This window comes from Medicago truncatula, chromosome 4 (assembly GCF_003473485.1).
Source record: "Medicago truncatula cultivar Jemalong A17 chromosome 4, MtrunA17r5.0-ANR, whole genome shotgun sequence".
NCBI classification, from domain to species: domain Eukaryota; kingdom Viridiplantae; phylum Streptophyta; class Magnoliopsida; order Fabales; family Fabaceae; genus Medicago; species Medicago truncatula.
In genome coordinates, this window is record NC_053045.1 from 2,421,125 (window position 1) to 2,443,922 (window position 22,798).

The 22,798-nt window shown below is 31.5% G+C and overlaps 2 protein-coding genes across 2 annotated transcripts; both read right to left on the bottom strand.

Moving 5' to 3' along the window:
- Nucleotides 1-2,908: 2,908 nt before the first annotated feature.
- On the bottom strand, nucleotides 2,909-5,202 carry LOC11420505 (glucan endo-1,3-beta-glucosidase 14). The gene is made up of 3 exons (XM_003604331.4): nucleotides 5,055-5,202; nucleotides 3,544-4,580; nucleotides 2,909-3,100 (listed from the first exon to the last, which is right to left on the bottom strand). Exons 1-3 carry the CDS (start codon nucleotides 5,140-5,142, stop codon nucleotides 3,029-3,031), a joined length of 1,197 nt encoding a protein of 398 aa, XP_003604379.2. The 5' UTR covers nucleotides 5,143-5,202; the 3' UTR covers nucleotides 2,909-3,028.
- Nucleotides 5,203-6,972: 1,770 nt separating this feature from the next.
- Nucleotides 6,973-11,776, bottom strand: LOC11433938 (methyl-CpG-binding domain-containing protein 11). The gene is made up of 2 exons (XM_003604332.3): nucleotides 11,579-11,776; nucleotides 6,973-8,431 (listed from the first exon to the last, which is right to left on the bottom strand). The coding sequence occupies exons 1-2, from the start codon at nucleotides 11,669-11,671 to the stop codon at nucleotides 7,352-7,354; spliced, it is 1,173 nt and encodes a 390-aa protein (XP_003604380.2). The 5' UTR covers nucleotides 11,672-11,776; the 3' UTR covers nucleotides 6,973-7,351.
- Between the last annotated feature and the right edge of the window lie 11,022 nt (nucleotides 11,777-22,798).

Sequence of the window (22,798 nt, forward strand, 5' to 3'; positions counted from 1 at the left end):
TGTTGATAATTTAGTGGATGAGATTAAAGCGGTTTCTTGGGTGTGGTCATTGAGTAGATTAAAGAAAGCATCGTTCCTCTTCTATGAATGGACTTAGAACCCTAGGGAATGCCTAAATAGAAGATGAAAGATGCCGTCTTTTTTGGATATGCTATAGTGGTTTGTGTGGTCTCTTCTCTTCTTGTTTTTAGGCTGTAGCCCTCTCCTTGTGGTTTTTCGGTGCTGCGCTAGCTTTGTTTGCAACTGGTTTATTTTGATCAGTTTGCTAGTTTGTAAGTCTCTTTGAAGCCACTTTGCACTTCTGGTGCGTGGTGTTTAATATATATATATATATATATATATATATATATATATATATATATATATATATATATATATATGCCGATTCAATAAAAAAAAAAGTATAGATACAATTTCAAATTTGCACATAATATATCTCATAGATACAATTTCACATCATATAATTTGCGCACCCATATATAACACAATGACAAGTATAGAGATATTAATGGTAAATCAAAGTTGATTAGACACACATTCGATTAAATCATACCATGTTGTATTGTGATTTCAACAATGCACACACATGATATATGCATAAAAAGTTGCAAGAGTATTTGATATGATGGGTTCAGTTTGAAACATGTAATACTTCACTTCTTATCATATAAGTTTTTCAACTATAATTTGCAACAACAATACAAATTGAATAGAAAAAATAACTAACTAAACAGTTGTAAAAATCAAACATCATGATCTTAACATTTCGAACATCATGATCTTTACATTTATTTTAAGGAAGATCGTAAGATCTTAACATTAACAAACATAAAATTCATGATGAATAAACTCCATAGAATTTCAATGGTTCTTATATATAAATATTTTTGCAAAAATGTTTACACTATATTGTTTTCTTGGTATTTTCTTCCTCCACTTTATCAAATATATAGTCAGGTGCTAAAAAAAATACCTTCATAAATTTTTCAAAAAGAAATAATAATCATATTTTTTATACGGATACACTATCAAATTTTATATTTGTATTTTTTTAAGTAAAATAAATTTGTATACATTTTATTTTTATCTCCTTTTTTATATGTTAATGCTTCATTTGTGCCCAAATGTTATTAGTGCTCACTACTTTCACTAGTAGATGATTATTATGTGGTAAAATACATGTTCAATATTGTTGTGTTAGAATTATTTATTTGTGGCTATTAAATTTTAACAAATTTCAATTTCTACCAATTGATTTTTAGTGAGAAAAAAGTCATGAAACTCCGTGGATGAGTCAAAACCTCATTTGTTTTCACTGTCTTGAAAAATTAAATCTTTGTTGAGATGTTAATTTAGTAAAAGAGATTGTTTCATTGCAATTTCTTTAATGTATCTTTCAGATTAAATCGACTTTTTAGTTGTTTCTTTATACAGTATATTCTCATTAGTGCTAGCAAACAAGTACATGAAATAGTTTAGATCTATTGTCCTAGGTTTGAATCTAGCATTGATAATGCAATGTGAAAACCATTGATGAAGAGTTTTACCATAGATCTTTCAAAAAAAAAAAAAAAGTTCTACCATAGTTAGACAATAAAAACATTAAAATGATTGACTTTGTGGAAAGTAATTATAGGAAACGTTTGATCTATGAATTTTATTATGTATAATACATTATTGAATATGTGTGCGGATGTTTGAGTAGTTGAAGAATTTGAAATTCTATTCAAGGATATAAAATAATATGAGCATTACAAACAAAATAGTTGGAAACATATATAGGAGTGAATGCGATATGGATATGAAAAATGAAATTTTACGAAGAGATGTCTAAGTTTTATATTGAACTTAATGCTATCGGATGTGCTTGTTTGATTCGATGTTTGGGAAAGTCCATATGATTTGGTAAGTGTTTTTTATATATGTAGAAATTAAGATAGAGACCACAAGTTGCTCTACCCGATGAGCTTATATGCGTCTCACCATATATTTCACAAGAAATAATGATATATAAATGGTGTTTAGAGCAAACATTGTTATTTGGGGCAACTCTCCCTTCAATTAAACAAACAAAAGGGCAACTACAGTAACCCAAAAGTTTAAGCAAGAAGAGTCATTCCAATGAAAAATTAGGTACACTGCTCATAAGTATGCATAAGGTTTCAATATTTCTTTTGCCTCTCATTTGAGAAAGTTGGAAGCTCCATTTAGGGAGAATGAGGATAAAGTTGGTGCTGTATTTGAGAAAGTTGGGTGCTCCATTTGACACAATTTCATCCATCTTTTATGATTTCATGTTTGAAACAGACACAAGATCCTCCTCTTCATCTATTAACCACAACAAGTTTGTCGACATTGTATCACAGTGTAGAGATCTGTTCAATATTTCTGACTTTGTGTAGGGGATCTATTGTAGTGTATTTTGAGGCGAGTAAATAGTGTCGCTCACAAGTAATAGAGCATCATATTCTTACACTAGCTCCTATATCTTGTATAATGTATCAAATATTCTGTAGTATTTTACTATGAATGAAATGCTTTCTTATCTGTTATATATTTGTAAGTGTTCTTTTAATTCAATGATTTTTTCTTTTATTAAAAAAAAAACTTCATAAAAACAGTTTTTCAGTGAATGCACTTAGTATAAGTTTGACCCACCTTTTTAGCTTATGTTTTTTGGTATCACAGTAGGTATGCTAAACATACTGGTTCATCAAAAATACACCGAGTGATCTTACTTTTTATTTTTGAAGAGTGATCTTATTAAAAGCTAGTATTTCACTAATTTCTCCAGCAAATAATGCTTGACACAAATTGAGCCAATATTACAATTTTTAGTGTTAACAAGTTATGGAGGTTATGTAAGAAAACAAATTAGTGAGGAATAAAAAAAAAAAAAAACAAAAGCTATACAATGAGATATCCAACAATTTGCTTTGAAATTTCCATACATTCAATGTATTTAGAAAATTGTTACAGGTTCAAAGAATCGTTAATTCAGTTCTTGTATCTACAATCTTTTTAATGATTACAATGCTATAAGAAGAAGAAGAATTCCAATACAGCTTGAAGAAACCATCACGTATGAAGACCCAATACCCTGCAATTTATAATTGTTAGAAATCTTTAAGCATGGTAGTTATGCAGAAGTATAAAACCAACTTAAATCAAGGATTAGTATGCTAGTGTGAGCTATAAGTATAGTTTGTTACAATTAATAATATCCATGCCCTCAAATTTTTAAAATGCGATTCTAATGGAAAAAGTTATATACATTAAAAAAAACGTCATAAGGATTGAACTAGAGTCTTTTCATACGCAAATGTTCTCATTTGCGGACTAAAATATTTTCACTAGAGCAATCTCTTTATGCAAATTTTTAATATCTCATGTCATAAATTTCTCTCTACGATAAATAACTAAGGCTATCATTGACAAAACAATAGTTAACATCGCATTAAACTTTGAAAAAGACAGATAAATCGAAATAAACTTTTTCTACCAAAAAAAAAACATGTAGAAAGGAAAAGAGGGATTACATACCTTGAAGGAAAGGAAAGAGGAGGTTGCTGAGGAAGGTTTAAGTCCAGTAAATCCAATATCATATGCAATACTTCCATCATGATTAAATAATCCAAAATGTCTTTCTGATCCTGGTCCAGGCTTCAAATTCTCATTGAACAAAGCAAATATATAAACCCTAACCAACATTTTAGGCCTATGAGGTGTTCCTTTTCTCTTAAGTAACCTCTTTCTCATATTTTTATTATAAGTCTTTGCATTTTTCACAGTTGCTCCAGCTTCATTATCATCACCATGAGAGGCCCAACCAGTCTCAGAAACAATCACTTCCATCTTATCAAACCCAAATTTCTCCAATGCAAAATAAGCAGCATCAACTTGTGCATCAAACATATTGTCATAATGTAGTTTACTTTTGGGATCATAAATACCAGGATTTTTCTTAAATAAAGCATAGTTTATGTCAATATGTTGAGGGTCATTTTTATAGGCCAAAAAAGGGTATGCATTAATATAAAAAGGTGTTCCAATTTGTGAAAAAAATTCAAGTAAAGGTTTCATGTAAGGTACTATATCATCCCTAAATGTACATGAAGATGGTGGATATGAATTGGCAAATACAGCTTCTGAATGTGGAGTTGAAACCTCAATTTGCTTTGCTAGGCCAAGTCTATCAAGGGCACTATAGATATTTTTTGCAGCAGGAAGTAAAGCTTCCCAAACTTCAATATTTCCACCACCTAAAATTTCATTTCCAATGGCAATACCAACTATTTTTGTTCCTGGAAGATATGGTTGAACATTGTCTTTAATCCAATTCATGGCGCGATCTTCGCCTACGCCTATGTCTGTCAAAAGTTCGTTCGGAAGACAAACACTAAGTCCTATTCCAGATCCTTTGAAGGCACTTAGGACTTGAGGATTAACATCATAGATTCTTACATTTTTGATTTTTGCAGCTTTGAGAAGTGTAACCACACTTTCTGGGGGAGGTAGATTATCAGCTACTCTACCATAGTTTACTCCATATGTTCCGGTAAATGCTTTGTTCCCTAATACTGCACCAAAGAAAAATTTGAAGGTAGATTAGTAAATCCATGTCATGCATGCAAAGCAATGCATAAAAATGACATTGAAGAATTATTTGACTAAATCACCACTTTAATATAAAAATTGTAAGGTCAAACAATTTAGTATCTGAAATTAATGTAACTCTAAAATAATAGTCACACTTATTCATTCGGTCAGCACATCAGTGATTGTTAGATCGACATCAGACGGTCCAGATTTCAAGTTTAATATATTGAAGTTTAAAAGAAATTGAAATTTGTTTGCTTTCTATACCATCAGATTTCGATCCAACAACTATCGATGTATTGACTGCATGAATGTGTGGAATTTTGCGACATCGGACAATTCAAGACCCATCTGACCATAGTGGTATAATTACAGAAATGTCCTTAATTGCAAATAAGTACCTTTTTCTATGAAACATCAAAGCAAAATTTTATAAATATCAATAAAGTACCTACCTAGAGAAAATGTTGCTGATAAAATGAGAAGCCAAAGAAAGAATGAACACGAGGAAGAGAGAACCATTTGATGTTGAAGTCTTAGCATATTAAGAATGAGAAAGATATTCCACTTGATAGAAAGTATGATGATGTTCCTCTATATTATGTAAATCAATAAAGGTAACTTCATTTGTTAAGATAGCTTTTTCTCTTGTCATAATCTAACTAAAGATTCTTAGCTTTTCTTCAAAATATGATAGATTCTTAGCATTAAACTAAAGATGTTGCAATTTAACAAAGAGGTGTTTTCAGCAGCTTAGAATAGATTCTTTCTTTCATCACCCTTTAACTCATTCTTAAAGTATACCTTTTTTATACTTTTCACTCTTGTTATTTTCAACCTTTTCATCAAGCTAGACATGAAGGATATGTAAATGGGTTATTAATACCTTTCGTAGCATCGTGGATGAAGGAGATTCTTTAACTTTAGAAGTTGAGATCACAAGGACATGTAGAACAATTGAACAAAAAAATGCTCTTGGAAAAATAAATAGAAAAATTAATAAAAAAAAAATCATTATTTACTATACAGTATTGATAAAAAAAATTAAAAGTGAAAATAGAGTAGCTTTCTAATTGTTGTTAATAAAAATGAAAAATGAATATGTATAAGCTTTGAAACAGATGATAACGAATTCTCTCATGTGACATGAAAGTCTATTGAAATCTCCATCATCCATTGAAAAGGAGAGAGAAGATAGTTTAGAAAAAAGTGAATTTTAATGGTATAGATCATGAATCATGAGTCATGAAGGGAAAAAGTTGAGAGAATTCATTATTCCTATTAGATGATTTACACTTGCCAAAAATCAATCGTCATTAGGAGTTACACTCATCTTCAAAGTAAATAAAAAAGATATCAGATTTAAAGTAGTCATTTTTTCCTACATTCACGTGATCAAGACATTACGGTCCAGAAGAAAAATACTTAATTTTTACTTCATAATCCCTAAAATACCGAGTTTAAATTAGGATCGTCCGATCTTGATCAAACAGTCACCGAAACATGATTGCATCACTTTACCAACCGAACCAAATCTTGATCCAACACAAAATGAAATATTTTGCTCAACCCAACCAAGTCATACATGTACATAATTCTTGTATTTTCAAAACGAAATTCCTGAATAAAAATTGGAAAGAATATTGCACAAATACAAAGCTAAAACCAATTAAATGTAATATGGGTCGATAGTTAGTCCTTGTTACTGGAGTGGGAGAGGATAATACACACTCATATTCATCTCACAACTCACCATTTAAGGGGATAGTAATTTGTTATTAACAAATGTTAGTGAGAGATTTGTTCTTCTAAATCTCCAATCCCCGTGCCTCACTCTCAACCCACTTTATTTCTCCAGAAATATAACATATAACTACATAAGATAGGTTCAATGATAGTCTACTATATATTTGATTGTTTCCATTGAGATTAGTGAATATTAGGAATCACAAGTGTAGGAACCGTATCATATCCAGTAAAAAAAAAAAAAGTAGTGTATCACATGAGAGATTGAATTATTACAATTCTTCTTAAAAGAACCTGGTTTGAACAATAATGATACTTCATGAAAATATGAGTTGAATTATAAAAAATATGGAATTTTCCAGGGCACAAGCATTTAATTTGTATATGAAAATCATTTTAAAGTATTCAATGTTTAACTTGTCCACACATAATCATAATGCCTAAGTTTTCACAAATTCATAGTTTAGTTGAGACACCAAATTGTAGTTTTTGATAAAATCAGTGACTCACCGAAATTCTATCAAACTCGCCGCTCATCCAAACATGAGTACCTTATAACGAGAATCCATATCGAAGATAGATCAACATATTCAACCAAAATAAAATTCAGTTCCTCATATAGTTCACATGAAAAATGTGACAGAAGTCTACAATCTGCATTGAGATATGCACTATGAAAAACCAAAAGATCTGCTCTAGGACTAGGAGGCATACAAGTTTAATCTCCTAAGTAAAACCCAAATGTTAAAACAGAAAACAAGACTAAAACCATCCAGAATGTCACAGAATAGCTAAAACAACTTCAATAGCAGCACCACAAAAAAGTTAAGGGCACAAAGTATTGATAAAGTGCATATAAAAAGCTTACTACCAAGCTTTGCAACAAAAAAAAAAAGAAGCACTAAGTATTAACTAGTGATACTAAGCTACTTCATTGAGCAAAGCTCCAAATAACACTTTCATTATCAACCATTTTCTTCACCTGTTCATCACCTTGAACTGTTTGCTATTCATCACTTGCTGAAATTTCATTCTTACCATTAATAATATCTTCAACATTGAGACTCACTTTCTCAGCACCTTCGCTTTCCTCTGCGCCGGATTTCTCTTGCTTATAACTGCTATCAGCTGTACCATTTTCTTTCTCCAATTCAACTGGTGCTTCCTCTTTGGGTTTTTCAGCAACAACAGCGTCCAAAGCTTCCACAGAAAGTTGTTCCACCGGTTCCGCCAGAGATGGTTCTTCCACTTGAGGCTTTTCCAATTCAGCTGTTCTGTTTTCTTTTTCCAACTCAACTGGTGCCTCCCCTGACAGTTTTTCAGCAACAACAGGATCCAAAGATTTCTCAAGAAGTTGTTCTGCCGGTTCCGCCATTGATATTTCTTCCACTTGAGGCTTTTCCAATTGTGGCTTTTCAGCAACAGCTGCATCCGAAGCTTCCTCAAGAAGTTTTTCTGTTGGTTCTGCCATCAATGTGTCTTCCACTTGAGGATTTTCCAATTGCGGTTTTTCAGCGACAACTGCATTCAAAGCTTCTTCAGAAACTTGTTTCACCGGTTCAGTCATAGAAGTGTCTTCCACTTGAGGCTTTTCCAAATGCGGTTTTGCAGCAGCAACAGTAGACAAAGCATGCACAATAATTCGTTTCGCCGGTTCGGCCATCAATGTAGGCTTCTCAGCTATCACAGTTTCAGCTTCCACATTACTTTGCTTAATTTCCTCAGCATTGACGTTCTTATCAGCATCACTGGGATCAGCTTTCAGTTCTTCAGCAGAAGACTTCCCCTTTTCCTTGACTTCCTCTGAAGGAGACTCAGTTTCAGTTTCCTTGTCCTCCTTCTTTCGACTACGTTTCTTCGGAGGCTCAGCTTGTGCAGGTGGAGGGGTTGTTTTGGCAGTCTCCCTAATCCTTGTTGATCGCCTTGGCGTCTCGCCGGTTCCCCAATGAAACTCTGATATATCAGGATCCCCAGAATGATTTTTCAGGTACTTCTTCAATTGTGCTTTGGAACTTATCTCTTCTCCAGTTGGAGCAACGAAAACGATCTCAGGTTTTCTTGGTGTTCCTTTCTTCTTAGGGAAGAACTGCATAGTGAAACCAAAAATGCGTTATAAGGTAGCAGAACCCAAGAAAACAAAAACTTCAAAATCCCAACTTAACTCATTTCAAGAAAACTTTAAGCCATTTTGGTGTATGACCTAAAACCTATTTCTATCCAATGTTGAACATTTTAGATTCCCAACGAAGAACAAAAAAAAAATTAACTTTGCAAGAACAAAAAAAATCTTTATAAATTACTAGCGAAAAGACGGACACTCAAGTGCCCATCTTTCCTTTCTTTTTATTGCGCTAATGTTTGAAAATTATGATCGGTGATTTTTTTTATGAAATTTTGATTAAAACTAAAAATATAAATGTTTGTTTCTTTGAAGTTATAACAAATCAACTAATCATGACTATCTATTTCAATGACACCAACAATATAACAAAAAACATATAATCTACATTTTTTTTTTAATGACATCAACAACAATCTTTGTTATAGAAAATGTTGTTTAAGGCTGTAAAAGGGATAATGAAAAGGCAGGTATAAATATATTCATCTAGTATGTTACATTTTATAAATGATAATGGAAAAAAAAAAAAATCAGACATATATGTATATATATATTCAAATCGTGTTTGTTACATTTTTTTAATATTTAAATTTATTCTTATCTATTTGTTATATGTGTTATTTATATTGAAAATTAAGGGTATTTTTTGAAAGAAAAATCCAGCCCAAAATAACTGAAAGGGGTAGTTTTTTTTTATATATAGTATTGATAAAATCTCAACTGAAGTATTTCAAGAAAACCCTTTAAATCCCAAATTTTTTTTACAATAGGTTAAGTAATTTCAAGAAGCCCCTAGAATCAAAACCTAGTAACAAATTCAAGGTAACCCCTTTCAGGAAAACCCTAGAAACAAAAGCTAGCACTTAATTGCTTAAAATTATTAGCACCAATTTGATTTTTTTACAATAAGGTAAGCAATTTCAAGAAAACCCTAAAATTGAAACCTAGTACCAAATTCCTCAAGGTAACCACAAATAGGCAAACCCTAGAAACAAAATCTAGCACCAATTTTGCTTTTTTTACAAGTAATTTCAAGAAAACCCTAGAAACAAAATCTAGTACCAAATTCTGCAAATTAAACCCCATTTAGGTAAACCCTAGAAACAAAATCTACCACTAAATTCTTCATAACATTACAAAGAGATAATTAATTAACAGAATTTCATACAATTAAAGTCATAAATCAATCCACAGTAACAAACAACAATAATTGTAATAATGAAAATCAAGAACATTGAAAGAAAAATAAAAACCCTACAAAATATGAACAACATAAAAATCAAGAAATTAATTTTATAATCCTAAAGCTAATACTAAAAAATCAAGGAAAATCATATCATAAAAAATAATCAAGGAAATTGAATGAAAAACCACTAAAAAAATCTGAGCTGAATTATTATTATATTTTTAGGGAAATCTGAGTTGAATTGAAATCAAGAAATTCAACTTATAAACATAAAGCTAATAATAAAAAAGGCTTAATACATCGTTTAGTCCCTTAACTTAATTCTTTTTCTTATAATGGTCCCCTAACTAAAAAACGCCTCAAATTGGTCCCTTATGTCTTCTTCCGTTACCTCTCTTGGTCCTCTCTGTTAGTTTTTTAATGACTAATATTTTTGATATAATTTCAACCATCAGATTGCATGTCTATTACGTACAACAATGAGCCACCAACACTTAATTTTTTTTCCCTTTCTTCATCTTCTTTCTTCTATCACTTCTTCATATTCATACAAATTCATACAATTTACCAACAAAAAAAAATCCATAAAAAAATCAACATTCAACCAGCAAAAACGACATTGTTTTCCTCTTTCTCTTCTCTTCTATCCCACTACACAAAATCTCCAAGATCCAATCCCAATCCAATCCTCTCCTTACGCAACAACCACCATGTCTAGCTCTGCAATCATTGCAGCGAATTCAAGCTCTTGTGTTGCAGCACTCGTTAGGGTCTCATCATACACCTTTGCCGCAATCGATATCGCCGTTTCAATCTGTGTCTCGGCGCTGCTTGATAACCCCTTTTTTCTCATTTTCCCCTTTCAAATCAAATTCTGTCTCGTTTTCTCTCAGTTATTCTAAATCTGTTGTTTATGTAATGGTTGAAGGGGAATTTACATCGCCGGTTGTAGCTTGATCGGTGCTGCTACAACAATGCTTGTTAAGCAAAATGGAGATAATCATATGTTAGAAACCAGTCACCACTCACCAGTAAAGTAATGTATTTTGTACATAATGAAATTGTTTTTTTGAGTTACAATTAACCAATTTGATAACCATCAGTAAAACACCTGTTGTTCGAGAGCCTACCTTCTCCCTAATAACCAATTTATGTTTTAGTTTAATAAACCGCTCCCATAATCATTTCCAAAAAGAACTGGGTCCTAGATCACTTGGAGGAATCCTAACGAGAAAGAATTGGAGATAAAAGTGATGTAGTTGCAAATTGATCGAAGAATTTTTTCAACCAAGAGTTTTGCAGCTTTGAGTTTTATGCTTTTGGGTATGAGTTAACGATGACGAATGAGGGTGTTTATGATGATAGATGAAGATGACAATGATGGTTGTGTGATGATTAAAGAGTAGGAATAATTATTTTTATTTTTGTGGGATTTTTTGGATTTTATTGATGAAGTTGTTGTTGAAGATCATGAAGAGATGACGGAAGAAGAAGATGAATCGATTTTATTAGGTGTGAGTGGTTCACAGTAAAGTACAATAGACCCCACATGATTCAACGGTCCTCTTTTAATGAAATAAATCAAATGGTTAAAATTAAAAAATTTAATAAGGCATATGGTGGACCATCTTTAAATATGATTCACTTCAGACATTTGATTTTAAAAACTAACGGAGAGGACCAATAGAGATTACGGAAGAAGACATAAGGGACCAATTTAAGACGTTTTTTAGTTAGGGGACCATTTAAAAAAAAAAAGGAATTAAGTTAAGGAACGATGTATTAAGCCTAATAAAAAATCAATGAAATTGAATGAAAAAACCCTAAAAATCTGAGCTGCATAAAAATCAAGATATTCAAGAAAAAAAAACTATATATTATAAATTCATAAAATAAAAAACAAAACAAAAATGGAGAGAGAGAGAGACCAATTTCTTCCAATTGGGAGGAGCAGAGAGTTCAACAGACAAGACTTCAGCAGAAGAATCTTTGACATCACTTTGTTGCGGTTCTTTCTCCATTTGTGTTGTTGAACCTGTTTCAGCTGCAACAACAATAACACTTTTTTCTGATTGAAAACTGAAAACAAGAAAAACAATAGTACAAAAACAGTGCGTAATGTACTGCTGTTTAGATAGATACAACAGATGAAATTAGGATATGGTTCTTTTTCTCTCTCTTCTTTTATAAATTGTCAAAAAATTTAATTTCGAATCTGAGGTTTGATAAACTTACTTAGACCGTAAATTTGCTTCTTTTGGAAACAGACCAATTAGATATCACCGTTTGTACCTTTTTTTTTTTAATTTGATTTGATCACCGTTTTTTTTATGATAAGACCAGAAGCTTCTTTTCAGTCAATTCATTTCTTTTTCCAGTCAATTCATTTATTATTTATAGATAAATTGCTAAAAATAAATAAACAATTTTTAATGTATTTGGTCAAAAAGAAAAATCATTTTTTAATGTATTTTATTTTGGTTATGTGATGACAAAAAATAATTTTGAATAGATTGATTTTATATAATTTATTTTGATTAAAAATAAGATGAAAGTAAATTGATTAGTGTTTGGATATGTTTGTGTAAAACCAAATTGAACTACAAATTTGTATGTTTAAAAATCTATTTTAGAATTAAAATTTACAAATTAAAGCTTCAAGTTTAATCGATTATGAAGAAAAAATAGATTCTATTAAAGAGCAACATGTCAAAATCATTTTTATACTTTCAAAATCAATTACAGCACTTAAAACGAAACTTATACTTACCCAAAATCATAAATATTCATATTATAGACAAAAAAAATCCACCATAGATTCACTTCTGAGTATTTAAATGGTTTTTTTTTTTTGATGAAATTTTTTTAGGGTGAGGGGATGGTGCCCCAGTCTAAGGCAGTGAAGACTTTCGGGCTCAACGAACACTTGTAATTACATTTACCTTCCTCCAAAGGCACTAGCGAAACTCGAACCCGAGTTCTCTCGAATTCAAGACCTGTCTTTTTACCACTAGACCAAGCCTAAAATGGGTTTAGTTATACACATTACTCGTTAATTCATTATATAGACGTTTAATGCTAAATTGGTGGGTTAGATTTAGGAGTCATTGTTCCAAAATTAGGGTTCACATTTTGTATTATTTAGTTTAGTTTTGATTTGAAATGAAATCGATCGGTTATTTGATTTATAATGTAACAAAACATAGAAAATGTGTGTAAGTAATCATGTTTGATGTTATAAACACATTTTGAATCTATCATTTTAATGTTAAATTAATTTTTTTTTAACGAAGTTGGATAAATCATGGTAACAACTATGAAGCACGGATACTCAAAAACAGAGACGTACCCGTACCGGATACGTGTCGGATACCGATACTCCAAGGATACTCGCGGATACGTATCCACGAAGTATCGGAATTAATTATTTTAATTTTTAATAAATATTTTATCAGATATTTATGGGATATTCCACAGATACACAATGATACTTCTAAGATACTTCACAGACACGTATCCTAAAAAAAGATGAAGAATAAAAATTGAGACAATGTTGTAAAAATTCATTATAGATGTATAGGACTCAATTTAAGATATTCATCAATAGAATTGTTTCTCGATGAAACACTTAAAATTATACTTCTTGTGGATGAACGTAGCGAGAGATGTAATTCAGTTAATCAACATTAGATAAAATTTGTGTTGAGTTCTTTTAACGATGTTTCTCTCAATATCCCAACATATGAAAATGTAATATGGTTTATAAGAAAACTTTAAAATAAAATATTCTGATCACATGTATAATTTTTAAAAAATTGTAACTTTTATAATAATACAATAATGAAGAGTAATTAATGTTGATTTTCTTCAAGTATTTTATATACATATAAGTTTATTATAATTTTTTGTTAACGTATCCTAACCGTATCGTATCCTAAATTTAAAAAAAATCGTGTATCCGCGTACCCGTATCGTATCTTACCTGCACCCGTATCAGGGCTTCATAGATAACAATGTAAATATTTTATGACCTAAATGATCAACTCATTATTAAAAAAAAAAATAAAGAGCTAATTTGTTACAAACATCAAACATAAAAGATTGTTGGAGGTATCTGGTAATTTTTTAATAATAGTATTGTATTTGTTTTTAAATATAAATAAATATTCATTTTCCAAATTTATTGAATAAGTAATGTATCTAATTTATAATACAAACCAGATACATCAGTTAATCAATTAACATGAAGATTTTTTTTATTTTTTTTTGCTTATGTTGAAGACCAAAGAGAGTACATGATAAATACTCAAGTTATATGAAACCGTGCAAATTATAGAATGACAAAACTTATGAGTCATGTCATGAAGTTATATAAAAAATTGATTAAACGAAAACTAATAAAAGACTCAAGTTACTGGTAACTAATATGATTTTATGTCTAGGAGGTTGACCAAGGAAGCGATCTACTTTCTACAACGAGTGATGTAGCGATATCAAATGGATAAAAAAAAAAAGACTTGCACTTAGTTTTCATTGATTTGGAGAAGGTGTACAATAGAGTTCCTAAAGAGATTATGCGAAAAATCCTTGAGAAGAAAGGGAGGTAGGATTGCTTATTTTGCAAACGATGTAGTCCTGCTTGGAGAGTGTAGTGAGGAATTGAATGAGAGGTTGGAGATAAACCTTAAAATTGTATTTGTTCTGCTTAAGTAAAAATATGACATAGTATATGGCTTAATACAACATTCAATTTATATTAATTAAAAACAGAAAATTAACATTTGTTTACATTAATTAAAAAAAAAACACAACATTCAATTTATATTAAAAAACATAACACAAAATATTAAAGTTGTAGAATCTTACTACTCCATCGGACATTCTCGTAGCCAAGTGAACATGGTAGATGGTCAGCACAGACAAGTCGTGTGGGCCACTAGGATAGTCATCCAGCTACTCTATATCTGCCTTCACCTCTTTCCGCGGCTGCTCATCATCATCATCACTTGTGCTCAACCTCTGCCTTCTCCTCCATATGATGTTGCTCGGACTGGGGCCCGTGTTGGGGTTCATACTCGTTCACCTAAGATGTTCTAGAGCCATCAGCACGGTGGCCCCAGGGTCGGCCCAAGGCATATGGCGGGTGTGCGGTGGCCTAGGGCCCATGCTCGTAGGGGGGCATTTTTTTGTGTGCAGGGGCGTATATAGAAATAATTGGTTAAAAGGGGATATGTATAGAAATAAGCGTAAAGAGGGCACAAACCATTACCAAACTTAAGTCCATCAACTGTTTCGTTCTTTTTTTTGCAACCTAGCAGAATTTAATTTTCACACCCCCAACCTATCGCTTTCATTTTCACCCCTATGCATTTTATTAGCCAAAATGCAAAACTTACAAGTAAAACGTAAATCACAGAAGCAATACATAAAACACAAAATATCTACTCCTTTCCATAGATCAAATTTGTTTTTTTATTTTGAGGATGCTTTTTGGTGTTTCAGATTAAAGCTAATTTGAATTTGTATTTAGATTTCATAGTATAGCATGACTTTCATCATGAGTGAAAGTTTCATGTTTGGGTACGAGGGAAATGTATATTATACTATTATGGATTTATGGTGACGAATGATGATGAAGCTATTTGAGAAATTTTGAAGGTAGTAAATCAATTGAATTATCAAATCAAATAATGAAACTTATATAAAGTTTGGTATATCTACTGTCGTTTTACTTAACTTTGTTGCATTTGGTTCGGCCTGCCTAATTATTATTTTTTGTTTTGTTATTATTTTTTTTTATTAATAATATATAGGACGAAATGCATTTAACACACAATGTTTAGAGTGTTAACACATAATGCATATTTTTATTTACCAGATTTTTGCTGGATTCATTCAAGATTCAACTAACATTTTGTATGCTGAGTTATATATTATCTACAAGGGGCTCGCTGGCCAAAGATTTGGAAATTACTGATTCAGTTTGCTATTGTGATTCTCTTCATTGCATTAACCTCCTTAAAGATCCCTTCTTGAAATTCCATGTTTATGATGTTTTGATTGAAAACAGTAAAGAGCTAATTAAGCAGAGAGTTTTCACAAGTTACCGCATCCTCTAGGAAGGAAACCAACATGCAAACTTTTTGGCTAAGCATTTGTTTACATAAACCCTAGACATAATGTTATTTTCTTCTTTTATAAAGTTAGTATATCTCTTGCTAAAGAATTAAAAACATTACCAATTATATTAGTTGTTGTCGGTAACTAACTGTTAATAAATTGAACAAGTTGTGGCAAAATTACAAGGATAAGGACATTGAATGTCATTTTCCAAATAATGACAAATATAATGCAATTTTAAAAGTGAAAACGACGGACTCACTCAAACACGAGATGACTTTATCACCAAAGTCAAGCAAGTTAAATGATCTTATATTAAATAACATAGTCCACATTATGTAGGGGCAGGGATTCGAACCCTTGACACCTCACTTCTTTACATTTCGGGTGACGATTGCTTAAGATAATCTTTTTCTCTCTGATTTAATTACAGGGATAAGCTTGGGTGAAATATTTTTTCATGTGAAAGTTGCTTATGATACACACAAAAGGTATGAATTTCAACATTTTTTCACACATATTTCTGTTCATGTGTTCCTTCAAACTGATTTGTTGTGTCAGCGTTTTCAATTTATGCGTTTTATGTTGGCTTTGCCACAATGGTTTACACTATATATAAAAGAATATAATTTAAGTTTATTGCAGACTTTTTCCTCAATTGAATTTTTTGTATCTTATCAAATTGGTAATAATGTAAGCCATGTTGTTTTTGTTATTAAGATGCTATGTTTATTTCATAAAAATAAAAAAAATTAAAAAAAAACTTTAATCGGTTATGTGACTTTGGACGCTGTTATCTCTAGAAAAGTATAGATATGTTTCTATTTGTGTTTCCATCTATGGACTGAAGTTTTGATCAAGATAATTTCACTATCAAACACAATGGACCTGGTCTTCGATCAATGGCAAATGGTATTAGTTCTTTATAACATGATAAATGAGTTACTCAACTTCTCACTATCTCATTTATAACACTACTTTGTGTGGTTCATATGATGAATGAGTTTAATTGTAGGAGTTTGGTTATTTAGCTACTGCTTATTAGCTCAGTTTTGTTCATGTCGATTAGTTCGCCCATACTAAGGTTTTTCGTTCATGTTTGCAGGTCACATTTGCCACACTATATTGTCAGTTTTCCATCCATTTACATGTCAGAAGTTTTGTTGTAATGGGTCTAGCAATCTTTAACTATAGGAGTCTTCCAAGGTTGTGAAGACGTACCATAGACCTTTCGGTTAATGTTGCTACTATCCCTTATTATAAAAGCTAAAATTCATATTGTTCGTCGTGATAACTTACGTATTGGTAATTTTCTCCATTGGCTCACTTTGGCAGTAGCTCGCGGTGACAATTTATGCAGTGGCGATTACCTACAGTTGCTCATAGTAATGGTATACTTCTTGCATTTTTGTTTTTAGGTTGTTCATCTGGCCTTTGTCGCGCTTCACTTTTTCTTTGGAGTAATCTGGTTTAGTTCCGCTCAGCTGTAGCAGGCTTTCATGCAACTTTGCTTCTGTTGTGCGGTGTTTCTATCGTCTGCTGCATCAGTTTGTTTTTTTCGAGTGCCTTGGTTTTAGTGTCATGGCTGATTTGGCTTAAGGCGGTCGTTTTCGGTTTTTCTTAGGGGGCGTTTGTTTGGGAGATAAAAAGTACATTCCTAGGAATAGAGAATGGGAAAAAAACATTACTGTGTTTGGTAAAAAGGAACATAAAAGATATATCCAGGAATGAATAATACCCGGGAATTTATTCTACCCAAAGTTTAGCTATTTTTATTCCCATGAAAAAGGTTGGGAAAATTGAATTCCCATAAATGATAACCCACATTCTACTCTTTTTTTTGAGTAAAAACCCACGTTCTACTATATAACCAACTAATACCCCTATTTTACCATTTAATCTTCCCACGATGACTAAAAAGTGTAGCTAATGATTTTTCTTTTCTTTTTTTTAATTAAAAAACATTTTATATTTTGACAAAAATCCCAAGCGTTTAAAATGGTAAACAAACACTATTTAAAAAATTCCTAGGAATATAATTTTCATTATTGTATTGCTGGGAAAGTTCATTCCAAAGCTTTATTTTTTCATCCATATAACAAACACACCCTTACTTTTTTCTTCTTCTAATTTTCGTTTCAAAACAATGGCATATATATATGATGCATTATGTTCTTTAATTTCTTATATCTGATGCATTATGTTTTTTAATTTCATTATATATTAACCTTATTCTCTTCATATTATAAGAACTTTAGTTTTCAAAACTCAGATTATACAAGGTAAACTGAAACAGTAACAAAATGCTTATGCTTATTAGATTCAAATATGAAGAAATATGATAGGTATGGCATGTCCCGAGGAACATGTTAACAAAATGCTTTTTCTTAGCGATATGAAGAAATAGAGAAAGAATATGGCTGTTGATATAATTTGGTTTGAAATTTGAAATTTTAATGATTTGGGAAGAAACATAACTGAAGTATTCATTCCACCATTGATGCCGCGATTTAACACCGCAATCTACCTTTAACTTGATGTGCTATTCTATCTGACAACAAGTTTCACATAATCTTCACAAGGAGAAAAAGAATATGGCTGCTTATTTAGTTTATGGTTTGTGTTTTACTTTCACAGTTTGCACACTTAATAATTTTTTATTCTGCTAGAAAACTGCATGTTTATTTTCACTTTGTTGTGGCATGGTGTTATTTATCATGCTCTTAATGTTGATCATTGTTCATTTAAAAGAGTGGTAGTGTAAACAATAGTATTGATATTATTCTAATCAACATGTGCTTGCTCATTTAGTGGTTATGGTGGCATGTGCTTCACTTGAAGACTCCATGGCAGTTATAATTCCTAACAAGTAGCTTATTTCATTGGTACTTAACACTACTAAAAAAAGGTCATTTTCGGACGAAATTTCGGACGGTTTTGGGACGGAATTTACGGAACTTTCCCACGAAATTCGGACGGAAATGCTTTTTCAGACGGAATTCGGACAGATTGGGCGTTGTCCGAAAAGGCCGCGTCGCAAATCGTATTTTCGTCCCAAATTCCGTCCGAAATATATTTCAGACGGATTTCGTACGGTTTTCGCACAAACACAGTTGTGGGATATTGGACTAAATTTCAAACGGATTTCGGACGGAATTTAATTTAATTTCCTACGATTTTCAAACGGAACTGAGTTATAATTTCCTATGGATTTCAGACGGAATTTAATTTAATTTCCTACGATTTTCGGACGGAACTGAGTTATAATTTCCTACGGTTTTCAGACGGATTCTAGATAAATTTTCAAACGATTTTCGGACGGATTTAAATTGCTTTAAAATATTTTCCACGCTTTTCAATTGTGGTTATAATTTTTTTTTCTTATACAAAATTGCCACAATTCATATTTTTTAATGATTTTGGGATAAATTCCAATATGTAAAATTGATATTCAATAATACATACTAAATCAAATAAAAATAAATAATAATTCAAGAGTAAACAAATGCTCATTGTCTGAAACAAAATTATATAAACTAGATTTATACGAGTGCTCAATGTTCTAACACAGTATATCACAAACTAACATGACTAAATTGTTCATTAGTCAATACTCAACAATAAAAGTAACACAATGAAGTGCACTAGCAGGAATAGGGGAGACAACATAACTCCAACAAAAAGGAACTCCCATGACAAAGCCAAATACAATACACCTATCCCTTTAAGTTAGTTATGCAGCCACTGCATGGACAACAGATCACACCAAAACAGAACCCAAAAACCACCTACAACCAAGCCAAACACACACCCAGCAATACACCTATCTCTTTAACTTACCAAAAGAATCCAAACTAAAAGAACCCAAACGTGTTATGTGTATCCTCACAGGTTATGACTACATAACTAACTTAAAACATGTTAACTTAAAACAGTTTTCACTGTACCATAAGAACCCAAATCAAATTTTCTGAATCAAAAACTTAATGCAAAGGTGAAGGATTACATAAATAAAAAAACCCAAATCAGAAACCCTAAAATTTTAAATCACAAATTAGCAGCAATAAAATCAATTTAGCAAAGGTGATTCACTAACCTTTTAGAGCAATAAAATCAACGGTGATGGATTGTGGACTGAGTGAGTTGGAATCTGAGCAATATTGGGTGTGAGAAGAATCTAAGCAACTATTGGACCGATTGAATCAACTAACGGTGATGGTTAGGGTTTGAGAGTGAAACGAATCTGAATCGAGTGTCTAGGTTGGGAGTGTGAGAGCGACTGTGATTGAAGGCATAATGAGGAAGAAGAAGGAGTGAGGAGCAACTGCGACTGTGAGAAAGCGGGAGTTGATGAACGAGGAAAAGGAATGAAAAGGGGAAATTTTGTTGTTGGGTTTAGGTTTAGTGTTCTTTTGAGTTCAAGTGAAAATAGGGAAAAAGATGAAAAACAGATAATATTAGGGTTTAATTTTTTATGAAAAGATGAAGATGGAAATTCATTGAAGGGGGAAATTTTTTGCTTTCAATTTTGATGAAAATATCAAAGGGGGAATTCATCCGCTCAAATGAAATTGTCCTTCAAACTTTGTAGGTTTTATAAATTACATAAATAAAAATAAAAATATTGGCCGTCCGAAAACCGTCTCAATATTTCACACGGATTTGGGACGAATTTGTTTTTTTAATGAAATCCGTGCGAAATTCGTGGGAAAAAAACCTTTTTGAACATGTCATAAAACTTTCACACGATTTTAGGACGGATTTGGGACGAAAATTACGCTCCTTACAAACCGTCCCAAATCTGTCCGAAAAATTCAGACAAAAACACATCCGTCCGAAAATTCCGTCCGAAAACGCTATTTTTTTAGTAGTGTAAGATTATTGTTTAAGATATTTTCACTAATTCAACTAGAACAGTTTGCATTAAAGACTCATGTCCTTCCTGTTTATGAATTATCCTTCATTTTATTGAAATTTGTTGGACTTTCTAATCATTTGTGAGGTCTGTAAAAAAGCTATAAGGCTTTTTTATAGATTTTGTTTCCACAAGTCTTTGTAGAGCTCTTTCTATAAAGCTATAAAGTTGTTAATGTCTTTGTAGAACTCTTTCATTTTTCTTCTCAATATTTATATTTTTTGTTTTATTCTATAAACCTATAAGGTTGTTATTGTCTTTGTAGAACTCTTTCATTTTTCTAGAAGATAACTTTTAATGAGAAGGAAGCTAATTGTGTCAATGGTTGAGTCAATTGGTTGATACTAACTCACTGATATATACGTTTTTTACTCCAGTTTCTTTGATATCCTAAGTTTGTTAAAAATAATAATTCACTATACTGTTTATAAGATGATTATTTAGGAGACTATTGAAGGAGGTGATTCAAACAATAAGGATTGATTGACAGGCTCCAAGAAGTAAATTAGTGAGAAAAAGATCTGCCGAAAGTTTGCATCCAGTGACTGTTGTTGAGCATGATGTAAGCGATGCATCCACTACTAAGAGTCCTAAAATGCCATTTATCAAGATTGAAGATTCAAAGTGATTATGGAGCATGATTTGGCAATATCACTTATTATTTTCTGTCTTCAATGGAATCATTTCGGCTATGTAATGATTTGTTGATTTTATCAGTTTCCTATTATTTCATCTTATTTCCTTTATGGTCTGTCATATTTTATCAGAATTATGTTAGCGTTGATATATCAGTCACTGTTTTGGACTCAAATTTGTATTTGCAACTTTTTCTGGATTTAGTTCCAATTTATTAGTGAATTTATGTAGCATACTTTGTTTCGATGTATATTTGGTATAATGTACTTGAAAAATGATAAACAGAATTCGACTCTAAATCTTTTGCTGGTTTTAGATTAGAATGAATGAAGGATTGCAATTATGCACCTATATGATTCAAATCGGCATGTAATACTCATATATGATTCAAATTTAAAGATATTACATAATAGAAATATATATGACTTATATTATGTTGATTTAAATATCTTGGTTCTTAACTTTGAATAATGACATCCACTTTTACTCTGTTTTATATAATAGTTGGTGGGAAGAGAAAATATATTTGAGTTGTGATACTTCATGTTAATCCTATTAAGTCAAATGTGATTATGAGGGACTAAACTCTCGACCTCCTTCTTAAACTCATTCAATGCCTCAACTCATTAACAATTGGATTACACCGTTAGAGATAGAATCTTTATTTAACATGTGTTGATTTATAAATAGTAATTTACTTGACCTCCTTCTTATGCTGATTTTTTAAATTCCATTTTAACATATTTCGTTTTATTGTTTATCAAATTATTTTGGCTCATAAGACCCATGCGGCGCACGGGTCGGCGTTCTAGTTCACCTTAAATGTGAATAAGTGGGGTATCCGGCGTTCGAACTCCGGCCGCTGCATATATTATGTATTATCCCTTAACAAATAAGCTAAGTTCACGGAGCACTCGTGATTTTTATAAGAGTACAAAGTGAAAAATATGCTTAATTATATTTTAGTTTTCCACATCAATCAAATTTAAATTTCATTGTCTATGCTTCAGATATTTTTAGCCTAAGGTCGTATCTCCTTTATGTACTTTTGTTTTGATTTGTAAACTTTGAACGGCCAAAAATTAGTTATGCAACTCCAAATGAGACAAAGCTTTCCCAAGTGGGGGCCAAACCATGTATCACAGCGGGTTCCACAAACAAGAAATATATTTGTTGGCTTATGGAATTTTCTAATAATGAAGCATAAAGCAAGTTTCTATTAATAGAAATTGGAAGGTGACGCAATATTAAACGAGATCCTTCCAAATAAAAATTATTGAACTTTTTCATCCAAAGAAAATAAAACTATTGAACTTTCTAAACCTAAACACATGAGAAGTTTTAGGGTCTATGAATCTCAACATAGAGGAATTAATAATTAGCATTTCTTGTAATATAGGTTAGTTTGTGATTACTTGACTTTGCTTTTTGAGGAAAAGAAGAAGAATCAGTATAGTAGATGTATGTAATTATTGCC

Excerpts from the sequence above, each read along its gene's own strand:
- LOC11420505 (XM_003604331.4), bottom strand. The coding sequence starts at position 5,142 with ATGCTAAGACTTCAACATCAAATGGTTCTCTCTTCCTCGTGTTCATTC. Across the intron at positions 4,581-5,054 it reads ATCAGCAACATTTTCTCTAG|TATTAGGGAACAAAGCATTT; the intron begins GTAGGTACTTTA and ends TCTTTGGTGCAG. Across the intron at positions 3,101-3,543 it reads CCTCTTTCCTTTCCTTCAAG|GGTATTGGGTCTTCATACGT; the intron begins GTATGTAATCCC and ends TATAAATTGCAG.
- LOC11433938 (XM_003604332.3), bottom strand. The coding sequence starts at position 11,671 with ATGGAGAAAGAACCGCAACAAAGTGATGTCAAAGATTCTTCTGCTGAA. Across the intron at positions 8,432-11,578 it reads CTCCCAATTGGAAGAAATTG|TTCTTCCCTAAGAAGAAAGG; the intron begins GTCTCTCTCTCT and ends TTCACTATGCAG.